At 43.4% G+C, this 27,923-nt stretch overlaps 1 protein-coding gene across 1 annotated transcript in view; it reads left to right on the forward strand.

The window, feature by feature from the left end:
* Window positions 1-27,307, forward strand: part of Znf462 (zinc finger protein 462) — a 135,625-nt gene extending 108,318 nt beyond the window's left edge. Inside the window, exons 10-13 of the mRNA XM_059254367.1 lie at window positions 5,121-5,344; window positions 19,078-19,210; window positions 25,427-25,550; window positions 26,911-27,307. Of these exons, the coding sequence (XP_059110350.1) occupies window positions 5,121-5,344; window positions 19,078-19,210; window positions 25,427-25,550; window positions 26,911-27,118 (689 nt within the window). The 3' untranslated portion in view covers window positions 27,119-27,307. The remainder of the gene's footprint in view (window positions 1-5,120; window positions 5,345-19,077; window positions 19,211-25,426; window positions 25,551-26,910) is intronic.
* Window positions 27,308-27,923: the final 616 nt, after the last annotated feature.

Genomic DNA, 27,923 nt, shown 5'->3' on the forward strand with positions numbered 1-27,923 from the left:
TAGAATTATCAGCAGGGCTGTGCATCATGTAAAACTTGATGAAAACCATCCTTGATGGGATAAGGGGGCTACAAGTCAGTGATAGATCTCTTTCCTATCCTGGGTGAGACTCTAGCTTTGATTCCTTGTCATGCCCTAGCTCTTTGGCATTCTTTGGTATCCTTAGCTTATAGTGGCATCCATCCAACTTCTGCCTCCTTCTTCTCAGGGCCTCATTCCCAGTGTGTTTCTTTCTGTGATTTCTCATATAAAGACATCAGGCATTGGATTTTAGGCCAGCCCTAATCTAATACGACCTTGCTCATGTTAATTACATCCAAAAACTCTATCCCAATAGTCATATTCTGTGGTTCCAAGTGGACATAAACTTTAGGGACACTATCAACCACTGCTTGGGGGGGGGGGGATAATTTATTAATAAACCACTGAAGCCACTGGAGGCAAGATCTATCAGCAGCATGGCATCAGGCTATCCCAGGTACCTGAAGAGCATAAGAGGCCTTGAAGAAAGTGTGTTCTGGAGGCTTTAGAGGCAAATACAGAAGTTTGACCTTTGTTTAGTAGACAGATAGGAAGCCAGGAAAGGTCTTTTTAAACCAGATTGCCAGTTAGACGCTTGTTAAGTAAGAATTTAGCCAAGGTTGAAGCAAGGGATCATTAGACCTATCCCTTTCTTTAAGAGCTGTGGACGTAGATCAGTCAACGTCTGGTGAGATTTGAAAAGTTTATTTAACTTGGAAGTTTGTTTCACGAACTCATTTGGTAGGACTCTGGGTGATTTTCATTTGAGTAGTGGACTTGTAGCATACCGACTGGTGTTTTAAGAAATAGGGCAATTCAGCCATGAAGAGCCAGGCAACATTTGTTCCCTGAGGGAAAGAGACATAGTAAACAGTAAGTGAAGCTTCATGATTGCGTGGCTGTCAGTGTACAACCACTGGAAGTATGGTGCCCGTACACAGCTTGCCCAACTGTCCCTTGTCCCTTTATAGCAAGCCTGAAAATTGGGGCACAAATTTGAATTTGTAGGGTCGAAATCATTTTGACAAATATTTATGTTTTGATTATGTGGCTGTGTGATCATGGTGGTTGCTCTTAAGTTGGCATGTTAACTTCAAGGTTCTGTTTCCTGCTTTATAAATGAATGCTGACTGAAGCTAAGCCTTGAAGGTGGCCATGCTGAATGGAAGTCATCTCCCCTAACTGGTCAGGTCACTGGTTTTAGGAGAGAAAATCAATCAGACTGACAATATTATTTTGATTTAGTGAAATTATATGTTCCCTCCCATCAGTATCCTTACGTGATAGAGGTATTAACTGTTCCCAGCTCTCTCTAGAAACGTGCTAATGTCAAAACCTAATATCTCTTACCAGGAGCTGGTTGCTTGTGCTCGTACATCTATTTGTGGCTTTATTTTAGAGTGCTTAAAAAAAAAATAATGATGTCTTTTTCTTTTCCTTTTTCTCTTCCTATCCCTCCAACTTCTCACATTCCTCCTTCTCCTCTTCCTCATCACCCCCCTCACGACCCTTTGAAATAGGGTCTTAGAGAGCCCAACCTGACCTGAAACTTGGTACCTTGCCCAGGCTAGCTCCGAACTCTCCCGCCTCCATCTCCCAAGTGCACTGACATTGGCCTATTTTCTCAGTGGTTTTCTCCTGTCTTCGGCCTTTGTTTCTCGGTTGCTCAACAAGAAGTGGTGAGTGGGTCTTTGGGCTCAGTCTGGGTTGATGCCTTGCCCACAAAGTCTGTGGATGTAAAGGAATTCCAGCTTTTTCACTGCCTCATTTAGGACTTGGAGTGTTCTTGGAAGGGAACTCGAGAGTGTTGCAGAACTCTTTCCAGAAGAGTTCTTACCTGGTGACTCTGGGCTCCACAGTCCTGCGGCTTCTTTCTAAGAAATGGCCCTCAGTGGTTGCATTTCTGCAGCTTTTCTGCTGGGCTCCTTGGCAGCATAGCAGCATGCTCAGCTCGGCTCCTGCTACTCCTCAGGACACAGGTGTTTCGCTGTCTCATCACTCTGGAGGCCAGATTGTCCGGTTTCAGGTCTCACTGTAGCAGTAAGTGCCAGTTGGGTAGGAGGAGATGAAATTGACCATCCATCTTGTGGTGAACTGGTGACATCATCATGCTGTCTGCAACCATCCCTGGGAGCTGAGTCACAATGGGTACAATTCAGGCCATTTCTTACCCAGGGTAATTTTGAGGGGTGTGAAGTCAAGATAGAACCATGAGTTCTCATAGAAATATGAGCTCCTCTAGCCAAGGCAGGATCCAGTCCATACCTGGAACATTCTAGTCTAGCTTGGCAGGTAATGAAAATACACATTTATATAAGTAAGGGATTTGGTCCATTTTAACTTACAGCTTAGTTTGGAAATGGGAAGTTTTGTAATTTTTAAAATGACATTTACTTATTTGTTTATTGTTGGGGGGATTATGCAGACATCTTCAAATGATAACACTAATAATATCTGATATTTCCATATATAACACTAACACCTAGTAGAGCTTGCCTCATAGCAGGCTTTTAATCAATTGTGAAGTCATGTATTAGTTATTATTGTTATTAGCATTTGAACTTCAGGGCATGACTTCGAATGCTTCGACCTTTGGATAAAATTCTTAATGATGCATTGTGAAATTAGAAACTGCAAGGAACGCTAACCCAGGTGGTAGAGGAATTGAAAGGGGGATCCATCAGAAGGGGGTTTGGGAGAACCAATAATTGACTGTAGGAAACAGACTGTTGAGTGACCGAATAGCTGTCGCCGTGGCATTGGAGGCATTGTTACACAGAAAAGTGTGCCCAGCTGTTCTTCATCTCCACGGAGGTTGACAGATCTAGGGCAGATGGGCTAGGCTGGAGCCAAAGAATAGAAGAGGAAGCCGTAAAGATGACAAGATAAATCAGGAACAAGTAGAGAGGGAACAGGAGGCCTGTAGCCTCAAGGAAGTGCCAGAAATGGTCGTGGCAGCCCTTTGCGTGAGTGCACCCTCAGTGTGCCTGCTCGTCTCTGTGTGGCTGCTGCCCCTCTGGCTCTACACCGCAGTTTACGGTCTTAGTCAGGTCCACGTTACATGGAGCCACAGTAGTTCATGCTTGGTACTGCTCAAAGCGGTGGCTCTCAGTCAGTCCTTCCAGCTTCCCAAGGGTGCACTACCCTGTAGGCATTTTGGGGTGTCACAGAAATGAATACTAGAAGAATCTGGTGATGAAGACCATAGAAGCTGCTAAGTACTATAATCCATGGGACAGTGCCCCACAACAGAGAACTGTCTAGCCCTCAGATGTCAGCTAGGCTTCTCTTAAGGAACCCAGGAATAGAGGAGTAGCAGATACTAGCATGGACTTCTTCAGGCCAACTAGTTTATGCCAAGACATTTCCCTCCTCCGTTTACACCAAACCGTGGAACTGAATGGCTTAGAAGACTGTTACACATTTGCTATTCTAAGAAAATGTGTGGATTACTTTATAATCATGTGTTTCTTAGCTGTCTGCTATACTTTAGTTTAAAAATATTTATATTTCTAAATAAGCAACTGATTCTTTGTATAGGGAAAATAACATATGCATTAGATCTCGGGGGAGTATGTTGTAGACACCACCCTCCACGCTTTCTCTGCCCAGCATTTTGCTGGCCGATGAGGCGCTACATTCAAGGGCTCCAAGGCAGTGAGTGCCCCACAGTTAGAACGTTGTGGTTGAGATGGAGACATGATGTTGGGTGGGGGAAATTCCCCTGGGTCCGAACGCAGCCGGTAACGAAGGGGAAGCTGGAGGAGGCAGTCGCATCGGCGTGCAAAAGACTAGCTACTCAGAGTCTCTGGGAATAAAATCATGCTTTTCTGATTTAATAATACATTGCTGTTTCTAAATAATATAAGTATATGTTGTGTGCGTCCATTTGTAAACTTCCAGAGTCTTCTGAAATCCAGACTCAGCATGAAAACACATGCTATATTTGATTCTTGCATATATAGCACAGATTTTAATTTTATCCCAGTTATGGATATCTGGCACGTGTGCCAATACTCTGGGCAGACTGGTGTGAAATTTAATTTGAGCAGTTAAACACAAGGGTGAGAGAGAGCAAAATACACAAGCGCATGCATTTCCAGCCCTAGAACATTTGGTGTGTGAGTGGGAAAGGCACTCACATCCTCTCTTCCCTGCTCTGAGTTTTCTTCCTCTTGTGGCAATTGGATTACAGATTTTTCTAGAGTGGCACAAATCTTCAGTGGTTCCCAAGGGGTTACCCCCTCCCCCTCAGTGCTGCCCACAGCCATTTCACTTGTATGTTAAATGTACAGGTTGGTTGGTTTCTAGATTTGCTGTTCTATTTGAGATCCCCTTGCCTTCAGGACCAGAGAAAGGCTTCTTTAAGAGCATCTTCAAGGGGACACAGGAATAGAAGTAGCAGTGAGGCCAACCTGGGGTCACATCTCAGCTCTGTTGGTTGCAGTGACTGTGAACTTTAGGACATTTTTAAAGATTGTTCCTCACTGGAGATGTACCTCAGTGATAGAGCACGTGCCTAGCATGTATGAGACCCTGACTTTGATCCCAAGTATGTAAGTAGGGTACTGTTTCATACTTTTATTTATTCTGAAAATGGGAGTAACTCCAGCCATGATGTCATTAGAAGATGTCATGACACAGTGGTGGTACTTAGGTGCCCAGTTAATATCCATTTCCTTCCCTCAGAGACACCAGGCATCCAGCTGTCATTGCACTTGTTCAAGGACATTATGATGGTTTTTGTCAGTGGTTATTAATGTTGGTAAAGATGGCAGCCACTTCCATGCCCAACCTGCCTTCATCACCTCCATTCAGAAGTTATCTAACACCTTTCCGCCTGCCCCACGTCTGCTTATACATCGCTCCTGATATTGAGTACACAGAAGCATTTGCTCTTCGAAGTACCCAGTTGTGCCAGAGGCTTCTGTGCCGTGTGGGGAAGGCAGGGAGGGACAGTGTGCATGTGTGTGTTATTCGCAGCCAAGACCCACCAGAAGTATCAGAATTGAACGGGTCCGTTTCTTATGTCCCAAAGAAGGAACATCTGCTTTCCGTCAGTAAAAACGCCCATCTCTCCATTCGATTTGTTTCCACAGAAGAGCGAGTTGTCCCCATTGAAGTGTGCCGTTCCAAACTGTCAAAATACTTGCAGGGAGTAGTTTTCCGCTGTGATAAGTGTACCTTCACCTGCTCCAGTGACGAGAGCCTCCAGCAACACATAGAAAAGCACAGTGAACTGAAACCCTACAAATGCCAGCTCTGCTACTATGAGACCAAGCACACGGAGGAACTGGACACTCACCTTCGGGATGAGCATAAGGTACTCGCCCAGGACTTCCTGCCTTCCCCCACCACCTCAGCACTTCTGTGGGGAGGGCCCCAGTGGGGAGACAGGTCAGGGTGTGGGGAAGATAGGTCACTGTAGTCATACCGACTGTGTGCAAGATAGGGAGATGCATTCAATTAATAATTACAGTAAACCTTCATTTTCTTAGAATAAAAGAAATACATGATCATTGTAGGACTTGTTAAAAAAAAATAGGTAGGGTGAAGGAGTCATTCATACCTCCACCATCCAAAACTTTGGGGCATCTTTCCTATACTTGCTTTCATTTGTTTTATCTAATTTTGTTTGTACTATATATAAAATGTCTTATCCTGTTTTTTTGTTTTGTTTTGTTTTTTATCCCGACCAAAATTTTTCTGTCTTATTTTAAACATGTTATCACAGTGTTGGCAGACTTCCTGTAAAGGGCAGTCAGTAGCTCTGTTTGGGCTTTGTGGGCCATCTATGATTTCAGTGGCAATTTGCTCAAACCCACAATTACTATAACAAGAAAGCAACCACAGACAGTCCATCAGTGAATGAACACAGTAGTGTTTGAATAAAACTTTATCCAACAAAAGGTGCCAGGCTGTGGGCTCTTAGTTGCCAACCCATTGACTCTCAGTCATGTAAGTTCTTCCCAGGGTTTTGCTAATTACACAGACTTTCAAAGGAATCACTATGTATATCTGAACAATGTAAGAAACTGATTTTTTTTTAACGGATTAGGAAGGACACGTGATAGAGATTTGTGGGGTAAATTCTCTTCTGTGGGTTTGCTGAGAATTAGAGCCATACATGATGGCTATCTTACTCAATGTAGGGTTTATTTGGCTTACTGTGGCTCTAGGTGATTACCCAGGTTTTGCATATGGCCCAAAGCACAGGAGGAGTTTTGATTAGTATTTGCTTTTGGAAATAGCCTATTGAAATCCTTTCTAATTAGCTGCTCCAAAACATCTATTAAGCATTTCCTCAAGACATAATGAAAAGCACTTTTGATGCTGTTTCCATTCTTCTCATTCTGTGTCCTCTTCAGCAGAAACTCAGCCACTCTTTCTAAGGCTTCCAAACCCAACTGATAGATTTTTCAGTCTGAATCATTTCTTGGTAAGGGCTAGAATTTTTCTGCTGGGTCCTGAGCTTTGTCTCAGGTCCACAATTTCATGGTTGATGACAACTTCTGGTTGCCCATGACTGCCCCTGAAGTAAAAGCTGAGAACGAAAGCCAAGGTTACCTTCCTGGAAATTTTCATGTCCTTTAAAGCTTCTTTTGTCTTCCTGGACATTTCTCATCCTAACTCGGGGGCAATTGTATTTCAGATCAAGCTTCTTGTAGTCATTCATGGGTGCATCATTTATGCACAGTCGTCTTTTTATTACAGCGTTCAAGCCTTCAGGCTGGTATCTGGGAACAGAGCAAGTCAGAAAGAGAAATTCTTCCCTAGTTGTTGCAGTGCCTTCTAAGCTACTAGGATATCCAGGGGATGTTAGAAACTGAACCAAATAATGGAGCCAGAGGCTTCCTGAGCAGTATGTTAAAGGCTGGAGCTAGGGAATGTGGGCTGAGATGTGGGGTTCTCCAGAAAGAGGGGCCAATTTTAGAACTTTTTGAACAACGAAACCTGAGTAATTACTTTTGCTCCATTGCTTGTTGTGTATGCATTAGGAAGCTGCTTCGATATTAATGTTGTTTTCTGGTTTAACCATGGGGATGATTATATATGCTCAGAAGCCTGGTAAGAGGAGATGAAGTCCTTGTACTCCCTGAATGTTGACACTCAGTCTATGTTCCATAGACTCTTGGTGAACTGAATTATGCTCCAGTATAGCAAGAATTGTAGGTAGCATCAAGGCAACCCTGCTCTCAAAGGCCTGAAGTACAAAATCAGTAATGAAATCTTGTGTTTTAGATAATTCTTGTTATATTTTTACCACGTCGTGGTATGTTGTTAAATTTTGCTCTTTCTTATGGTTGACAAGTGTGTTAAGTCTAATGAGTACCTGCCTAAAGCTGAGGAGTTGCCACTTTGAGCATGCCCAGTGGTGTTCATCTTTGTCTCTAAGTTTATGAGACTCATGTTAGATAGCAGTGCTTTCTTTTTCCCATTTTCTATTCATTTTCCCCTCCTAAATGATGATTTTCAGATGAAGGGAAATGGTGCCGTGCACTAGGAAAGCGTGGTTGTTCATCAGGGTGAACGGTATACAAGTGTCAGAGTTCATGGAAAAGGTATGGGGCTGTAAGTGTGCTCAAGAGACTCGCTGATGATTCAGATGTCTAAGTTAGTGACTGTAAGACAAAAACTAGGAATTAAAGGCCTGAGAGAATTAGAAATATAACTTGTATTCGCAAACCTTAGTATCTACAAAATCCTGATGAAACTACAAAAAAAAAAAAGCTACTAGAATACTCAGGAGATTATTGAGGTAGGAGGGTATAAGACAGGCACACAAAAATAAATTCCTAAATGCTAAAAACAAAAATTGCAAAAGATTAATTACATGTATTAACATCAAAAGGAATAAAATCTAATTTGGGATGAAATTAACCTAAGAGCTGTAAGCCCTAGTTACTGAGAGCTACAAGTCCCACCAAGAAAACCGAAAGACCTACATTATTGTAATACATATCATGTTCTTGAAATAGGCAACTAGTTCCACATTGATCATTTCTTCCTAAACTGATCTATGGATGTAATATAATCTCTGTCCAAAATTTTGGGAAGTTTTTTTTTTTATAAAAATTGATAAACTGAACCTAAAATTTATGTGGTGATCCAAATGACTGCGGATTAGGCCAGTAGTTTCCAATCTGTGGCTTGTGACCCCTTTGGGGAGTGAATGACCTTTTCACAGGGATCATATATCAGATATCCTGTTTATCAGATATTTATGTTATGGTTCATAACAAGAGCAAAATTACAGATATGAAGTAGTAACGAAATAATTTTATGGTTGGGATCACCACAACATGAGGAACTGAAGAGAAACAGTGAAGTTGGGGGACTCAACTCTTCTTGTTTCCAAAACTTAAAGTGAAGCTACAGTAATTAAGAGAGTGTGGCATTGGCACAGGAACAGATACAGATTAAAGAAGTGGAAGAAAAAGTCTTAACAATAGACTGCCATGTGAATATGGTCAGTTGATTTCCACCAAGCATGTCAATACAATAGAGAGATGGTGTTCTTTCAAAGGCATTTCTGGAACAATTGGATTTGCATATATAAATTTCAACCCTTGGTCCTTACATAACTCTACACAAAAATCAGTTAAAATTGATCATAATATTAGGGCTAACCTGTAAACATTATTGAAATAGAAAATTCTGAGACATTGGGTGGCAGAATAATACTTAGATAAAGCACCAAAGCTGTGGACATAAAGAAAAAAAACAATATAAGCTGAATGTCATCAAAATTAGATGTTTGCTCTTTAAAAGATGGCATTAAGAAAAGAGGCCAAAAAACAGACCCGAAGCAGATATTTGCCCAAGTATTTATGTACCAGGCCATGGAACCAGCACATACAAAGAACTGTTTCAATTCAACTTAATGATTTGAATAGATACTTTTCTAAAAAATGATAAAACAAATGGGTAAATGAGTCCATTCAAAGATGCTTGACACAATCTACCACTAGCAAAGTAGAGATTAAAAAACCATTAAGTTTTCACTATCTACCGAGGTGGTCTATGCCAGACCGTCAGTACTAAGCTGTCAATACTAAGATGATGTTGAGGATATGGAGAAAGTGAAAAATATCATGGGGTGCTGGTAGGAGTGTAAAAGTATATGGCCACTTTGGAGCAGTTTGGCAGGCTGTTGAAATGTTAAGTATCGTCGTGTTACCATCAGACCCAGCAATCCAACTCTGACTGTCTTACTAAATTTTCTATTACTGTGAGGAGACACCATAACCACTCTTATAAAGAAAGCATTTAATTGGCGCTTGTTTACAATCAGGTTTAGTCCATTATTGTCAAGTTCGGAAACATGACAGTCCACAGGCAGATATGGTGCTGGAGATGTAGCTGAGAGGTCTACATCTGAATCTGCAGGCAGCAGGAAGAGAGACCCTGGGCCTGGCTTGGGACCTTAAAACCTCAAAGCCCACCAACAGTGACATACTTCCTCCAACAAGGCCACACCTACTCCAACAAGGGGACACCTCCTAATCCCTGTCAAGTAGCATCATTCCAAATGACCAAGCATTTAAGTATATGAGCCTGTGGGGGCCATTCTTATTCAAACCACCACATTGGCTTCAAGCAGATGGATAAATGAAATAACAGACTGTCTGTCCAGTGGAAAACTGCTCATGAGTAAAGAAGGAATTACTAACATTTAATAGCATGGATGGATCTCCGATCATGTTAAATGGACAGAAGCCAGACTTCCGTTTTGTGTGAGTTTCTAGAAAATGCATAACTGTAGCACCAGGATAATAGCTCAGAAGTTGCCTGGGGCTGAATCTTGGAAGTAAAGTTTGATTATAAAGGATATGAGGAATTGTCTCAGAGGTGAAAATATTCCTAAGCTGACTTGGGTGAGGGTTGTACAAACAGTAAATCTACTTTTAAAAAAAATTTGAATTGTTAGTTAAAATAGATAAATTAGATGGTCAATGAGTTATACTCCAATCCCCAAACTCAAGCACAGAGTAAGTCCTGTAGTTGCTAAACTTCTGTACTATTTCCTATCAAATTGCTTGTTGGACCACTAGAACCAGATTAATGCATAAGCTGTCAACAATAAAATCTGAGTTGAGGATTTCTGCCGTGTTTTCAATAAGACACTATTGGGTGTGTTGTTTTTTATATTCTGTCACAAATCACTTTGGGGGATGTTTTATGGAGGAGAAAACCTGAAAGAAACTATAAGACACTATAAGATGTGCTTTTCCTTCAAAGGATTTTATTAAACAAAGCTGGACATTCCAACCTTGGACATCTGAGTTCTCACTGCCACGGCTGTAAACCTGAGGAGGATCTTTAAAGATACTGGTATCATGTGTATGATGGTCAGAAAGCTGCTAATAGCAGAAAGGGTCCTTAAAGTCAAATACATCATTGCATTTAAGAACCAAAATGTCAAGTGCACTTGATGTAGGCTGCCATGTTTATCCTCAGAAGCCAGAGTGCAGAGGAGAGAAGGTGACAATCAGGACCCTCATTTTAGAGGTGACTAACAGAATCCTGTCCTTCTAGACCTTTCTCTGTCAGCAAGCAAGGAATCACGTGTAATCTCCTGGGACCTAAAGTAAGTAGTGCGGCTGTTTCATTTTTACCAGCCGCGCACTCCCTGTCTTTTTCTCATCTCCCTGGGTCCTCTGGAAGGCCACATTTTATTCTCTGTCATTTTCTCCTCCTCCTCCTCTCCCCCCCAACCCCCCCGACATACACAACGAAGTATTAGTCAGTGATGCTACTTCGCACAGTTCCCATGAAACACACTTAACACTTCTAGAAACCTTTAAGTCTTGCTAAAAAAACACAAAAAAACCTACACTTCTCACATTTAAAAAAAGAAAAAGCACACTTTTTAAAAGAAAATTTTAAATATATGCAGTACCTTGTTAATGTTCTTTATGATTCTGAAGTCTTTTTTCTACTTAAAGGAACATAAAAATATATTATTTCTAACTTGGTTTTCTCATAAAATTATCATGCTCAGTATATTACATTTAGGATAGCCTATTGAGGCATTATACATTTACTAATTGAATTTACTTTGAAGTGGTTTTAATTTTTTATACAAATGGAGCCTTAAGCAACTGAACTCTAAGAAATGTGTGTTTTTGACTCTGTGTGTGTATGAGAGAGAGAGAGAGAGAGAGAGAGAGAGAGAGAGAGAGAGAGAGAGAGAGAGAGAGAGAGAGAGAGAGAGAGAGGGAGGGAGAGAAACAAGCAGCAACCAGCTCTGGGCTCTTAATTCAGTTTTCTGAATTCATGAAATATACAGTAGTACAAGTTTCAGAAATTGAGTTTAAGTTTAAACTATAGTGTTGGGGGAGATCTGTTTGTGTTGATTGCTCCGAGACCACCAACAGAGTCCAACCGGTTCAGAGAGCTGAGTTCACATTCAGCTGGCCCAAGTGGACCAAAGAGTTTCCTGGCTGACTGAGAGGGAGATAGAAGGACACATTGAGGAGGAAGAGGAGGGGCCGAGGGGTTGTGTAGCCTTTTTGATCCAAGAAGTGGAGAGGGGCGAGATCGTGTCTCTGTCACTCTGTGGATCTCTCAGATTTACTTCATAATATTTATCCCTGAGCTTTATTCTTTAATAAAATGATAAAAGGAATCTCAGTTCCATAGATCTTTCCTCATTCCAAGCCATCAGACATACCATTAGCCACTTTTTTTTATTGTATTTAATTTCTAAACTAACTACCAGTGAACGGTCCCATGGCTTCTGAGGACATCCACAGGCTCTAGGCCTCTCTGAAGGCTTGCTTGATCTCAACACTGCTCTCCCTCCTGTTGGCTTTATGATGTGTCAGCTGGACATCTGTCTCTTTCATGGGGTTGAGAAGACAGAGAAACCAGAATCAGACAAGGAAGAAATGTGACTGTTTTCCAGAAGTGTGTGCCTCCAAGAGCCTTGGACAATATTTATCGAGTCAACATTAGACGAAGACATTATTTACTCATAACCTTTAAAAGTATCCACTGTCTTCCCCAGTCAAAAACCTAATGCTCTCACTTCAGCTTGCTTCTTCTCTTCAGACACATTCCTGTATTTCCTTCCACAATCTAACAGCACCTCTCCTGCTATAGATACTCAACTAAAGGAATCTGTGAAATCACTTTTCAAATATGAAATTTGAAGAAGCCTGTCTGTTCAACTTATCAAACCTTGGTGGCCTTGCCAGTGTCTTTTGCCTTTGTGTTTTGGGTCCAGAAGATTGGCAACAGCTCAGGTGGCCAGATCAGAGCCCATTGATGCCGTCCTTCTGGCTCTCTTCAGAACTCGTGTCTGGAGTTAGATACCAGGGTTTCCAAGAAGTAGACTTCATCTGGACTTTGGTCAAGTTAAGTCTGTCAAAAACACGAGGTGTTTCAAAAAAGTGGACCTGGCTCTTGTCTTCTGTGCCCCATACCCCTCTAACTATTTCAGGACCCTCTGTTGTCTGTACTGTTCTTAGCAAAACTTGTGTTTTGAAGAAAACATCTCAAGGCATGCCACTTGCCCATCAGAGTTTACAACACAACATTGTTATCAATCCTTTTTTTTTTTTTGGCCTGGACTAGTGAGCATTTTTTCCCCTGCATCCTGTGAGTGCTTTTGCGCTTTCACAGGTGGTTTGTTAAAATAGGAAAGGCCTGAGCTATGACTCCTGAAGAGAAGAGAGCCACATCATGACTCTAGTGCTTGTTTTCTGTTGTAGCCTCATCTTCTGATGTGGAAGACGACTACCATTCTGTACCCAGCAATCTAAGGATAAAGGGATGCGTGTCAAAACTGCTGCATACATTTAGAGTGTACAACAGATATTTACTAGGATTTTTTTAATCTCTTAGAAAATGTCCAATTTTATTCTCACACCAGCAAGCAAATTTATGGGATGCGAATGTTATGAATTCTTCATACATTGTGATCTCATCACTAATAAATTTAAATAACACTCATTGAGTGTGAACAACATGCCTGGCCGAACAGTCCACACTGGCCATGCACAGCAAAGTAAGACATGTTTGCTACCCTAGATGATTTCTAAGCAGATAGGACTTAGCTTAAACTGAGAGTCATAATCCAGCATGCTTTGTGATTGATAGAAGCAGCCATAAAGTCAGAGGGCACAACACAGCTCACAGCCCGTCTCTGAAGAACTTTCAGACCGCCCAGCTGTTTCTCTTGGCTGGGATGTTTTATTTTTCTTCCAACTTAATTGAGGCATATTTGACAAATAAAGTGATCTATTGTTGAGGTTCACAGTGTGGTGCTGTGGACCACGTGGAGGAAAGAGCATCGTTGTGCACTGTTGGCAAGAATGTAAATTGGTCCAGCCACTGTGGAAAACAATCAGGAGGTTCCTTAAGAAGATAAAAATTGAGCCAGATCTGGTGACTCAGACCTGTGACCCCAGCCATTCCGAATGTTGAAGCAGGGTGCCTGGAAGTTCAAGGTCAGCCTGGATAGCTTAGTATGATGGTAAGACCTTGTCTCATATAGGAAAAGTAGAAAACAGTAAAAGAACTGGAGATATAGCTTAGTGGGAGACTTGCCAGGCATACTGAATGAAGTCTGTTGGACCATTGTAGGATCCAACAGTTCCTCTTCTAAATATGTAAAGTGAAGAAGATGTAGTATCTCCCTGAGACCCTGAAGCTCCTGATTCATTATATTCTTTACGTAGAAACCACATAAGTATCCACTGGTGTGAGAATAAATGAAGAAAATTGTGCTGTGTACGCCAGTGGAATATTATTCAACCAGGAAAAGGAAAGGAATCCTGCCATTCAGGACAACCTGGATGAACACTGAATGTCCTCTCTTTAAGCATTTACTTTAACTCTTAGCAGAGGCACTGCTACCTGAGAATGCAACATACTTTTTAATAAGTTATTATCTTATTTATATTTATGTAAACTGTTGTTTTGGCTGCATGTGTATCTGTGCACCAAATGCATGCCTGGTGCCCACAGAAGTCAGAAGAGGGTGTTGCATCCCCTGAGATTGGAGTTACAGATGCTGTGAGCCACTTTGTGGGTGCCAGGAATTGAACCTGGGTCCTATGGAAGAGCAGCCAGTGTGCTTAACTGCTGAACCATCCCTTCAGATCCTTCAACAGCATTTTTAATCTACATCCCTGACCATCATCCTGTGGGCAATCATACAGATAATACTTTGTTTTTTACCCTTGCTGTATCCCCATCTGATTTTCAAAGATCTGCTTGCAACTGTGCCTAAGTCAGGGATTAGCAAAGGGTGGCCCATGGGCTAACTCCAGCATACCACTTGAGTTTGCATGGCCCAACACCCAAGAAAGTGTTTGAAATTTTTAAATAGTTGAAAAACTCAAAAGCATATTTTCTGGCCAGTGAAACAGTCCAGATTTCCTATTTTGTTTTCTGTAATTAGGTGTTTGTTTGCATACAGCTGCATGCATCTTCACATAGTGTTCCTGGTGGCTTTTGAGCAGTTTAGTCACTGTGGCAGAGGCTCTGTGGTCCGGAAAGCTTACAAGAGTCACTTACACGGCCCTTTGCAGAACGAAGTTCTCAGCCTGTGTGTATTTCATTCTCAGCGTCACAGCGTTGGCTAGCGACCACCAGGCATTACTGATGTAAGCAATGGGCCGTGGTTCCTTGTTCTCTACTGCTACTTTTTCTAAAATGAGAAGTTCCCTCTGGCTGTTCTGATGGTGATATCAAATTGTAGGTAATACATGCATGCTGGTTGGGTGTCTCAGGTGAGGATAAATACGTGCAGCAGACAGGAGGCTGAGCTCTGCCCCTGAAGCTCTAGAAATGTAAGGTGGACTTGCTTTATAAGACAGTCTCCCTGCTTGATGTCTGTGATGTCACCTGAAGGTGAGGGTGGCAAGTTCCTTTCTGTCTCCAGTAAGCATGTCTGCATCAGTCTTTTCTGTAAGGCTGGGCTCCCATCTGGGCTCAGTATGAAAATACGTGTTCAACTTGGTAATTTTAATAAGTTGCATAATTAAATCAATCTGTTGGGGGGGTTGGATACATTCTAAGAACAGATCTAAATCTCTTTCTCCTCCTCTCCCCCAACTCCTGAATGGTTTAAAACCAACAAATAAGAAAGATTGTAGCTGGGTTTGGTAGTTGCACAACTTTAATTCCAGCACTCTGGAGGAAGAAGCAGACAGATCTCTGTGAGTTAGAGGCCAGCCTGGTCTACAGAGTAAGTTCCAGGACAGCCAGGGCTGTTATATACAGAAATCCTGTCTCAAAAAACAAAACAAACGGAAAAAAAAAAGGGAAAGATAGGGAGCTGGAGAGATGGCTCAGTGGTTAAGAGCACTGGCTGTTCTTCCAGAGGACCTGAGTTCAATTCCCAGCAACCACATGGTGGCTCACAACCATCTATAATAAGATCTAGTGCCCTCTTCTGGCCTGCAAGCATACATGCAGGCAGAACACTGTATACATAATAAATAAATAAATAAATCTTAAAAAAAAAAGAAAAAAAAGGGAAAGATAAAGGCTGTGAAAGTTGCCATTGGCTGGAGAAGGGGTTTCATGGGGTCATCGTTTCAGAGCTCAGGAGTCAGTGTTTGCCAATCAGTTCATGGACCTAAAGTCTCACGTTTCCCATGCATAGCTACATTCTCTGGGCACTAAGGCACTAGGGACTTTGGTTTAGGGATACTCACCTGTGGCTTTCACAGGACCTGTGGGTCAGCATACAGTTTTATAATCTAAACAACGCATGTTTAAGGAACACATGTGACTTCTTTTACCTTCGAAAAGCTGGGAAGGACCCAAGTTCTAAATGCAAAGCCCCTAGGCCTGCCCTTTCTCCCTTAGCTGTCGCCTTTTATGGAAATAGAATGGTCATAGGTTGCTTCTGGACCTGGGACATGGGGAAGTTAATTGCCCTCAATTCACCCTCGGCATCAAGACATTAGTGAGCTACCCACCAATCACCAGGTCCAGGAGGACCTTTGATCCTCTCAGAAGTGAACTGAGAAACACACTGGAACCTTAATCAAGTCTACCCCCTTTGACTTGGACCCTTTAACTTCACATCTGGAAATTTCAGTTGTGAAATGAAAACTTCACATGAAAGAAAGGCTTATATACAATAAGGGTTATTGCTACAATAGAGCGAGAACCAGGAATAACATAACCTCAGTTAAATACATAGGGGAATTGGAAGATCATCCCCTTGATGAAATATGATAAGGTGATTACAGATGACATTCACTCACAGAACACTATGTCATGCAGGGCAGAAGACACTGGAGACATTAAAATGAAGCTAGCCAGTAGCCAGGTGATGTGAGTAGTGCCCACTCTGATGTAGACCCTGCTGACGCAGGGAGATGGAGCAGTAAGAGGACAGAAAATCTATCCTCAGGGTTTGCAGCTCAGTGGGGGAGAGGCAGGGGGATTGTTTAGGGAATGGGGTGTCTGCCTAGGAGGTGAGCCAGTATGGGTGCTGTGACAGGGAGAACCAGCAGAGTTAATGACAAGAAGGCTTTCTTGGTGAAGGGATGGGGCTGGGCTGGGGGACGGAGATATTGTGTATGAGGGATGCAGTAGGCTCGGGAGTACAGGGTTAGGAAAAGGGATGTGCTGGGAAGCCCGGTAAGTACGGTGATGGGAACAAGGGCAGCTTGGGGAAGGTGTGTAAACCACAGCAAAAAAAAATTGAATTTTGTCCTCAGGGCGAAGATTAATATCTTCTATGTGTGTGTCTGTGACATATGTGTGTATGTAGATGGCTCTTATGTATGCTCGTGTATGGAGCCCAGAGGTGGCCACCGAGTGTCTTCCTCAATCGCTCTCCACAGGAAATCTCACCAGTTCTCGAGCTCACCCATTCAGCTTCATTGACTGGCCAGTCAGTCTTGGCAGACCTTCCTGTCTCCAGGCCCTCAGAGCTAGCATTGAAGAGTGCACCGCCACGCCCAACTTTTTGTATGGGTCCTGGGGACCCCAACTTTGCTCCTCACTCTTGTACAGGAAGCTTTTTCCCGACTTAGCTGTCTCCCCAGCCTCCTACCATTTCCTTAAAGATGACTGTGACCACACCAGGGAACAGATACAGGAAGAGGGGAGAATGGATGCTGCGGAAGCAATTCTGGAATGGGGCTTCCAGTGATCCAGACAGAAGTGATGGCGGGCTAAGCAGGACAGGGGAAAGGCATCTTCCTTCTGTGTTCAGATTAGCATTTAGATGGCTAGTTTGGGGATTTTAAATGTTAGAATAACCCTGCACTATAAAGATTTTTTTAATTTTAGAAATCTTCTCATTACATCGCCAAAAAAAAAAAAAATAGTTTTAAGTCTTAATTGCCTTGCAAAGATTATAGCCGTCTTCAGGACAGATAAATCCTGGGTTGTCCCGGGATGAACGTCTACCATGGAAATGCCACATACTGTTTTAAAACTGTGCAGAATCCAAAACATGAACAGTTTTCTAGGGAGGGAAAATACACCAGCCTAGTTCATCAGAAATCCATGAAAACAGGAGAGGGACAAAAGAGCATTTGGTTTAATGACAGAACTCCTTCTGTTGCCATGAGCTTTGTGAGAACTAGGAGCTTCGAGGAGGAACCCCAGACCTGGCAAGGAGAGAGCAAAATCAACTGATTTCACAGGTTCCGTTTTCCTAGGTAGACCAGTGTATAATCATGAAAGTGTTTTCTGCCTCCCCGCAGATGTACCCATCTTCCACACCAAGTTGCCAGGGCAGTATTAAATCTTATCACAGCCCTGAGTTGGCCCTGGTACTGAGTCAAGTTCCCTCACATTTGTCACAGCAAATGATGACGATCCCATCTGCCAGGCATATGGAATTGGTGGTGCTCAGCAAATCTTTGTCCCAGCCTGGCCCCAGAGACTATTTGGAATTGTCTTGTAAGCCCTCTTTCCTCTCTTGTGCCCTCGTCACACTGTCTACCATGGCAGCTGTGGAATCGGCCTACCTAATTAATGACGTCTGCCTTCATCCGTCAACTCTACTGTGAGCCTCTGGAGGCAGGAACAGAGTCATGTTTGTCTTGGCATCCCCCTCCCTTGGCCTTCAACAAGGGGATTGGAGCACCCACCTCATACAGAGCCTTAATCTCTGGCTTGTTCTAGCGGCCTTCCCTGTCATTCCTTACAGCTCCCTGTGTGCAGCTGCCAAAGGTCGATGAGATGAACAGAGAAGGCGAATTTTGTGCTACTGTTGACCTGGCAACCAGAGCTCGTTAGACTTTATAGTCTGGATTATTGCTTCCTTTGAGTGATACTTTGAGCTCAGGTCCCGCTTTATTCTAACGACATTTTAGGTAAATAAAAACCACCCACTGTGTGTGTACATGCTCTCCACTTTGAGATGGGTCTCCTGAACCTGGACCTTCTCATCCAGGCTTTCACGTGGGTGCTGGGGATCAGAACTCAGGTCCTCATATTTGAGCAGTAAGGCTGTTTCCCACTGAACCATAGTTAACACATTTAGTGAGCTCTTAAGGTTAGTTAGCTGTGGTTTTTTTGCAGGTAACCCTAGTCTCATAAATAGGCTGTGGTCAGTTTCAAACATGCAGCTAAACTAGTAGCAGTAGTGTAGTCTTCCATTTAAACTAGAGCTAAGAGTCAAAAGCCTTGTGGTCCTGGCTGGAACCACGGGTTGACAGGATCCTGGAAGAAAGTTCTGATTCTCACTGCTAGTGGTCAGGAGACCTGTAAGAGCCTCTTTGCATGCAGAACTATTGGAAGCTTGGCTAGTTAAAGATAGTCATATCTTTTACCACAGTGTCGACTCTGTGCTGTAGGTTTTGTGATACTTTGGGCTTTGTTTTCTGTACCCGTGTCTCACAAGTTTGGTAAGGCGCTCCGGTGTTGTTCCCTGTGGAATGGGGAGTCTGGGACAGATCTGTTGCTGAGAGCCAGGGTCAGGAAAAGGACCTCTCAGGCTCCTAGCTTGCTTGGTTTTGGATGCAAACGCAGAGACAGAGGGGGAAATTATGCTGGAACCATCTCCTCCAGAGCGAGCCCGAGCAGTCTGTGGTTCATTATTCCATCATCTGCTTGGCCCTTTTTCAGGTCAGCCGTAACTTTGAGCTGGTTGGACGGGTTAACTTGGATCAGCTGGAGCAGATGAAGGAGAAGATGGAGAGTTCCAGCAGCGACGACGAGGACAAGGACGATGAAGTGAGCAGCAAGGCTGAAGACAGAGGTTAGTCTCACCCTGCCCTCTGAGTCCCAGATGGCACCCAGAACGTCCACGGCGAGACAGACGGGAGGCAGGAGGCTGCTGTGGGAAGAACAGAAGGAATGATCCCTCTTGGTTAAGTAGCAGAACAGACTGGCTTAGGCGCCATCAGGGGCCCTGTCTTTACAAACTATTACCAGCTATAGAAACTCCAAGGAAAACAGACATTTTCTTCCTAATTATAGATATATGTTTGCTGGAGGGAGAAAATATGGTTCTTAGCAAGGAAAACTGTTCTGAGGAACCTTCAAAATGAAGATGGCCAAAGAGCAAGCTGAATGACGCTGTAGGGCTATCGAGGAACAAGAGTGAACTTGGAATTGCACACTCCTTTAGAATGATTGCATCTAGGGTCATAGTGAGAGGCTGCAATGAACTTGAACTCTCTAAGTGTCCCCTGCAGGACCTACCTCTATTTCCACTCTGTCAAGAGGGAGAAACAGTGTCTCTCACCCTTCCCTGTATGTGCAGAAAACACCAGCAAAGGTTTTGTGGGAGTTTTGAACTATTTTTCCAACCCCTGCCAGTCTGCCATTATTCTAAGATAAAAAGACTCAGATGTGTTTAGGTGCAGATAACATGTTTAGGAGGAGTTCTGGAGAGTTGTCCTTGTCTACTGGTTAAACATTGAATACTATGTGTGTGTGTGTGTGTGTGTGTGTGTGTGTGTGTGTGTGTGTGTGTGTGTTGGGATGGGGGAAGGAGGGCTGGGAAGAGGAGGGCTCAGCAGCTAAGAATGCTTGCTACTCTTGAAGGAACCTAAGTTCCTAGCACCCATTTCTGGCAGCTCACAGCCACCTGTAACTCCAGCTTCATGGGATCAGACTCCTTCTGGCCTCTGTGGGTACCAGCACTCATGTGCACATACCTATTCACACACTCAAAATTTGTAAGAAAGAACAAAGGTTGGGTTGTGTCACTTGAGTTACTACAGACTGATCAGAAGCTCATGCGTGGATATTGTAAATATGAGGAAAAAGCATTGTAGCTACACATTGCTGTGACGGGAAAATTCTGTTGGTGTCCATTACTGAGCTTCGTTAGTCTCCTATAGCAGGAAGGGTTCTACAGTTCCCCCATCAGATCTTGGCCCCCAGTCTACAGGACTTTGCTTTATGTCTTTGTGAGATCACCAGCTGTCAAATAATAGTGATGGTGACAGTGATAATAATAGTGTTTGTCTCCTAAGGTGGTCAATATAGAGAATTTTTTTAACTTAAAAACTTCAGATTTTGAACTTTGGTATTTTCTTTGGTTTTAGTTGACAAGTAAAAAAACTGTATGTTTGGTGTTTTAAAATAGGTATACATTGTGGAATGGCTAAATGGATTAGTTAACATAGTTTTCCCTCACATACTTATCTTGGGAAGTAAGAACTTCATCAACTGAGCAATTTCAAACTGCAATAGTATTATTAATTATAGTCATCACACTATACAATTGATCTCCTAAACTCATTCTTCCTGTCTACCTGAAATTTGGTATCTTGGCAAATGTGTCCCCAGCTCCCCACCCCTGGGCTTTGGAAATATCCATTCCATTCTCTGCATCACTGAACTTGACTGAGGTTTCACACAGAGTGGAACTATTTAGTATTTGCGTTTGTGCCTGGTTTATTTCCTTTAACGTGCAGTCCTCATCCATGTCGTCTCAAATGACAGGATTTCCTGTCTTAGAATGAAATGGTATAAACGGTATACCAACGGGTGTGTGCGTCATATTTTCTGTGTCCCTTCATACACAAATGGTCACTGAGGTGGACTCTGTGTCTTTGCTGTTGTGAGTAGTGCCGGAGGGCAAACATCTCTTTGGTACACTCGCTTCCTTTTCTTTGTGTGTCAACTGAATAGTGAGATTGCTGAGGAATTTGCAGTGTCCCATAATGGCTACCCTAATTTATATTCCTGCTTTACTACTAGTCTACAGTGTTGTTCTTTTCTTAGCTTCGCCAACACGTGTTAGCTTTCCCTCTTTTGGTAGTAGACACTCTAACTGCTATGGAGCAGTACCTAAGGTTTGAATTTGCACTTCCCTCCTCTTTGTGACTCGGAGTGCCTTTATATAGCTGATGTCTCTTCGCATATCTTCTGAGAAATGCTTACACAGAACCTTTGTCTATTTCTTAATTGGGGAAACTGTTCACTCAAGTATTGACTGATTTGTTTGAATTCTGCATATATCAGGGATGTTGACCCTGTGACAGATGTGTAGTCTGCAGATGTCGCCACCCCTTCTGTGGGTTGCCTTTTCATTCTGATGTCTCCGAGGTTCAGAAACTTTTCAGCTTGATTTAGCTCCCATTTGTCTATTATTTTCTTTTTCTTTCTTTCTTTCTTTCTTTTTTTTTTTTTTTTTTTTTTTTTGCTTGTGCTTTGGAGGTCATGTAAAAAAAATTACAAAAATTATTTTCAGACCAGTGTCATGAAGATTTCCCTGTGTTTCCTTCCAGCAGGGTTTATGGCTTTCGGGCTTACATTTCAACCTCTTACTTATTCTGAGTTGGTTTTTTTACTTGCTGGGAGATCAGATCTAGTTTCTTTCTTCTGCCTAGGATTCCCAATTGTCCCAATAATTATTTACAGGACTTTCTTTTCCTCCATTATGTGATATTGTCAACTTGCTCCAAAATGAATTGACTGTGACTGTGTGATTTACTTATGGGCTCTCTGCTCTGTTCCATTGGTCCGTGCATGTGATTTTAGGTCGGTGTCATGCTGTTTTAATTACCTTAGTTTTGCAATATATCTTAAAGTCATAGAATGTAGTGTTGTTGTTGTTAGAGACAGGATTTCTCTGTGTAGCTCTGGTTGTCCTGGAACTCGCTCTGTAGACCAGGCTGGCCTTGAACTCACAGAGATCCAGTTGACTCTGCCTCCTGAATGTTAGGATTAAAGGCATGTACTACCACTGCCTGACGTTGAACTTTTTAATCCTCTTCACTCTAGATTGTTGTGGCTCTTTGGGGTTTGTGCTTACCTTGATATTATAAAGGTAAGTGAGGGCTAGAGATGTAACTTGCTGATAGAGTACTTGGCTGTAGTATAAGAGGCCTTGGATTACCACCCCCCCACCCCCGCCATCACTGCCAAAAACAGTAATTAAATGACATGACCACCAAGGCATGGACCTATAAATAATAGGTCTGACAAACTTATGACCTATCTAAAGTAAAGTAGATAGCTAAATTATAAACCCAGTGGGCATTGAATCTCAGTCTTCTGGCTCTAGGGCAGATCTCTCACACTGCATATGTTTCCAAATGAGAACCTAGTCATGAAATCTGGGGGTGAGTTGACCTTGGGGCTAGACTCTCAGGGTCCATGGCAGAACATCTGGCTGGCCTGAGCAGGTGTCTTCCGTAGGCCATTTTCTTCTTTGGTGTGTTTCTCACCCATGCCCTTACACTGTGATAACCAAGGGATCTGGTTTGGCCTTTGAATCTCCAATCAACAAAGATAACAGAGTCTGACTGCCAAGGTGTGCTAACTAGTCAAAAGCTGCTTGCCTGTGGCCAGCCTGAAAGACTACACAAACGGAACTGCCTCACCTGTGGGTCATGCCATGTCTTCTAAGGGAAACGCTTGTGATTCCAGAAGTGTGGCTTTTTTCTCTTCTTTTTTAAAACTCTTTTCACAAATATGTTCTTCACAACAAATCCTTAATATCTCTGCACTGTTTGAATGTCCTCAGGGAGAGGGAGGGAGAGGTGCTTCTCACTGAAGGGCACAAAGGCTCCTTCTTCTTCCTCGTACTCTGGTGGCCTTGCTGTCCCTCTTTAGGAGATAAAAGATTCCTTATTGAGTATTGTGACTTCATGTCTAAGGCTGAGCACGAGCTTTTTCTGAGACTATCAGCGTGCCAGAGTCCTCCGTTTCCCCAGTGATGTCCCCCAAAATAGATAAAACAAGGCTAGGCCATGAGGAAACACAACCAGTGAGATGTGTAGGGTTGCAAGCACATCTCCATGCTCGTCCAGCTCGTCCCCCCCCCCTTTTACTTATGGGCTCTCAGCATGCCTAACCACATGAAGCAAAAGTCCTTCTCAGGTGGACAGGTTGGTAGGGGAGACTGACCTGAGTGCCTTGGGAACTGCAAGCCGAAACTCTCCCTTCCCTGCCACCATCCTTGCAAGAATGGCTTCCTTTGTCCCATCTCCTTTGAAACAATCTAGAATCAATCTTCCACCATCTCAGTGGATTCTTGCCAAGAAGACAGAGCCAACAATAGCCTGGGGTGTTTTTGCCAGACATCCTGGTTTCTGGCAGAGGGCAGGAGGGGGTATTAGCTCAGCTCTCAAGCTGAGGGAGAGTGATTGGAGATGTGACAGGTAGAATGTCCTCTTCTTTGAGGATGAAGCTTAGCATGTACCCCTGAGACAATAGATGACTGGCTTCATGTTTCCTGAGGGCAAAGGAGCAAGATTCTCCTTGTGAATAATTTGGGCTTTCATATAGATGCCTTCCGTTGGGGGGGGGGGGGGATCCACAGCCTTCCTGCTACCCAGTTCCTTTCCGAACAAGAGAACTGGGGAGTGTACTCCACACAGACACTCGGCAAGATCGGCCTGCGAAGCTCAGACGGAATTTCGGAGAGAAGCCACGCATGAAGAAATTGAAAGGAACCCAAGCGGAACACTGCCCACCCTGCCCCCTCTCATTATGCAGCGGGGAGGAGTCAGGAAGGCATTCTGTTGATTTCTTGCCCAAGATAATCCCTGCTAAGGAATTAATGTGCAGAGCAGATGGTGCTGTCTCATTTCCAGTGAAAAGAATCAAGGAAGATAGTCTGTGCAATTATTTTTAATGGCTTGTGTGGTGATCTTCTTAATTTGTGAGAAAATGTCTCGTCTTTTGTGAAAACTGGCCTTGTTCACATAGCTTTTTGTGAAGAGGATGAAGGCGTCACAGAGCCCCAGTTAATGTCCTGAAGATTTCATGAAATATGGGGCATTTCAAGTAGGAGATGTCTTCCTGTGACATCTAGTCCGTGGGACCCACAGTGATCAGGGATGAAGATGATTCAATTTCCCAAACGCCACCCTTTTTGCAGAATGGCTTACCAATGCGAGCACTTGGCTCTTGGTGGATGAGGGAAAGACATATGGGCTGAGGACTCAGGACAGCACAAAGGCAGTGCAGGCCCTCATCTTTGAGCTTGCCAGGAGGTGTGGCTTAAAAACAATTAGCTAAACAATCCACATTTATTAGACCCCTAACATGTGCCAGCATCACAGGAGCACATAAAACAGCTAGGTCAATATTTGATGTGTACACCAGACCCATTCAGAAATGTCTGTGTATCCCTGCATTTGTGAATACCACTGGTTAAGGAATAAATATTGGGCAGCTGACCAGGATCTGTCATTGGCTAGGGACATGTTTTTTGTTTTCTGGGGTTTTTTTTGTTTTTTGTTTTTTTAATTATTCCGTGTATTTATTTATTGCGTGTGGGAGAGAGTCTGGCACACGTAGAGGTCTCAGGACAACTTGGAGGAGTTGCTGGTTTTCTTCTCACATTATGTGGGCTCTAGGGACGAACTCCGATCATCAAGCCTGGTGGCAAGCAGCATGAATCCACTGAGCCATCTCGGTGTCCCAGACACGCTTTTATATAGGCCGCCACCCCACCTCACAGTTGTCTAGAGCTCTGTTCTTGGGCGGTTCTTTGCAGGGCTCCTAAGCATCCTGCAAAAGTATTGCCCATGTTGTGAAGCATCAGCCTCACGTGGGATGAGTAAAAAGTTCTTTGGTCTATACTGTACAACCAGGTCAGGTGCTTTCTGTGCTCTATTTTCTTCTTAGTGAACAGATAAACCTGTTTCAGAGAGACACTGAGTTGCTGCCAAGCTGTCAAGCCCTCACCCAGAGCATGCAGAAGGGATGGGTTAATTAGCAAATAAATGCTATGGGACCTTAGAGTAGGCTCAGGAGCCGTTTCTGGCAGGAAAGTTGTTGATGATGGAAGCTATTGCGTAAGTGAGAAATGGGGAGCCTCGGTGACTGGAACTCAGGACAATTCATGAAAGCTTTTCGGGAAATGTGCTTAAGAGAAACCCTGAGCCAGTGAGAAGTCTGGTGACGGCCCGCAGTGTAGCTTCCCAGGTAAGTCAGGAGCCGTTTCCCAGGGAATGTTGATTCTGGAAGCACACAGGTAACGCTAGCCCTTTCCTTCTGTTTGCAGAGCTGATGAGATTTTCCGACCGAGGGACTGGTGTGAACACTGAGAAGCGATTTCCGTGTGAATTCTGTGGACGGTCGTTCTCACAGGGCTCTGAGTGGGAAAGACATGTGTTGAGACATGGCATGTAAGTGAGGCCCTGGGAAGACCTTTGACCCAAGGAGAGAGTGGGAGGGAGGCTGATACTACACAGACCGCCCCATGCCACCTTACAGGCACGGAGGACAGGTAGTGATGACAGAGGAGCCAGACTCCTCCTCTTACTTTTTAAAATGGCCGCTACAACACAAATCAGATGAAGAAAATCCCCCAGACTCAAGGGTAGTGTGTCCCTGTAGTTGGCATTTACAGGGCATTCTCTGAGAGAATGTGAGCCTGGGTCTGAGTTTCTGGCTTCCCTGTTGCTCGTTCTGTGAGTGGCCTTGATCGTGCCCCTGACTTACCTCAGAGATGCAGCTCCATTCCACCTGCCTCTCAGGCAAATGAGAACATTCCTGTCAGGTTCTGACCAAGAACCACTTTGAACATAAAATTGTTCTCTTTGCGAGGAACCCTTAGTCTGCCAGACAGAGAGAAGTAAGTTGCGGTTTGTGTGAGTGGTCTGTAAAGTTTTTAGATTTTTGTCTTCATCGTTATTGGCCAGTACCTAAGCTTCGGAGTTCAGCTAACGAGTTTGAGTGTGAGGCTGTTCTTGCTGTTTTCCCACTATAGCTGAGGGAAGGAGATGATATCAAAATATTATATTAATTCGGAAACAAAACATGGCATAATCAAAGCACAGTACAACATTGAAGATTTTTAAGGATCCAAATTGTTAGAAAGAAAGGTCCACACGAGAAATGGAAAATTACTGGTAATTTAGTTATATACACATAGAATTCCAATGCTTTTTTTTAGAATCAGAGAAGTAAAGATAGAGTTTATTAATTTAGTTAGGAAAAGCATGGGAGGGGCCAGGGAGATTGCTCAGCTGAGGCGATTGCTCGGAAAATGCTTGAAGATTTCAGCTCTATGCTCAGAATCCAGGTTAAAAGTTGGACGTGGCTGGGCATAGTGGAGCACACCTTTTGTCCTAGCACTGCTAGTAGGAGGCGGAGGCAGGAGGACCTCCGAGGTCAAGGCCAGCCTGGTCTACAGAGAGAGTTCCAGGGCAGCCAGGGCCGTTATACAGAGAAACCCTGTCTCCAAAAACCAAAGCAAATGGGCATGGTGGTGTGTGTTTGTAATGCCAGCTCTGGGGGCACAGAGACAGAAAGGTCCCTTGTGCTTACAAGCTGTCCAGACTACTGTATCTGGCCTAGCCAGTGAGAATACCCCGACTCAAAACAAAAGCAAACAGATGATGATGCCTGGGGAATGATCCTTGAACTTGAGCCTGGCCTCCAGAAGCCCATGCACGCGGCTCCGCTACTTAAGTGCTGGATTTAGAGACACGTGCCACCGCATCTGGCTTATGAATGTTTTTGTTGCTTGTTTTGCTCTTCCAGGGCATTGCATGATACCAACCAAGTGAGCAGAGACGAAGTCCACACAAAAGAGATGGCAGAGGATAGCTTGCAGCTGCCCTCCATAGAGGCCAAGGAAGACGATGAGCCAATCGGGATAGACTTTTCCCTAAAGAGTGAAACAGTAGCCATCTGTGTAGTAGCTGCCGACAAATCTCTCCTGGAGAATGCAGAGGCCAAAAACGACTAAGAGTTTGGTGAAATTCTTATCAAACCTTACTTGAACCGTGATGAAAATGTGGGAGGGCCAGCGTGGGCTGAGAAGGGAGGGGACAGAGAAGAGAAGACAGAACAAAGCTGCTTTTAGGACTGAACAATCTATTTTCAAAGCACTGGTACCTGTGTGAGTGAGTATGTAAATTAAAGTTATTTAAATGGTTGGAATATGTGGCTCCTTTCCCGTCGCTACATCCTTCCGGATCTTCACCACGGAAGTTGTCATCTGCTGCGGTTTGGGAAGTACCTTCCACGGGCATGGCGCTCTCCTCCGTGACCCTCTCGGACAGTGTGTGGAAACCGAAGCTCGGGGACAGTAGAAGACTTCTCCTAGGGGAACAACTTTCTGGGCGCACGACTTTCAGTGCGTTTTTCTAGTTTTAATACCTTAAGCTTTTTCAAGACCTAACTGCAGCCGCTTTGGGAGAAAAAATAATAATAATAATAACAGAACAGAAAAAAAACTGCTTTGCATAAAACAGTCACCTGTTTCCTAGTACCTCAGACTTAACCAAGGGATATCTCTGCATTTGTCTGTACTACCTGTCGCCCTTGTGGTTAAATGTAGAGAGAGCTGCTGGACAGGATGGTGAATGGAGGGGGAAAAAAAAGAGTTTTAAAGAAGGAACACAAATTGTGCTTAAAATCCCCACGTGGGTTTTATTTCTTAAAATACTGTGATTTTTTTAATTATTTTAGTAAAAAACAAAACAAAAAAAAAAGAAACAGACTTTAATTACTAGATAACTGTGTGTGAATTGTCACCCTGTACTCCAGGT

This window comes from Peromyscus eremicus, chromosome 2 (assembly GCF_949786415.1).
Source record: "Peromyscus eremicus chromosome 2, PerEre_H2_v1, whole genome shotgun sequence".
Classification (NCBI taxonomy): Eukaryota; Metazoa; Chordata; class Mammalia; order Rodentia; family Cricetidae; genus Peromyscus; species Peromyscus eremicus.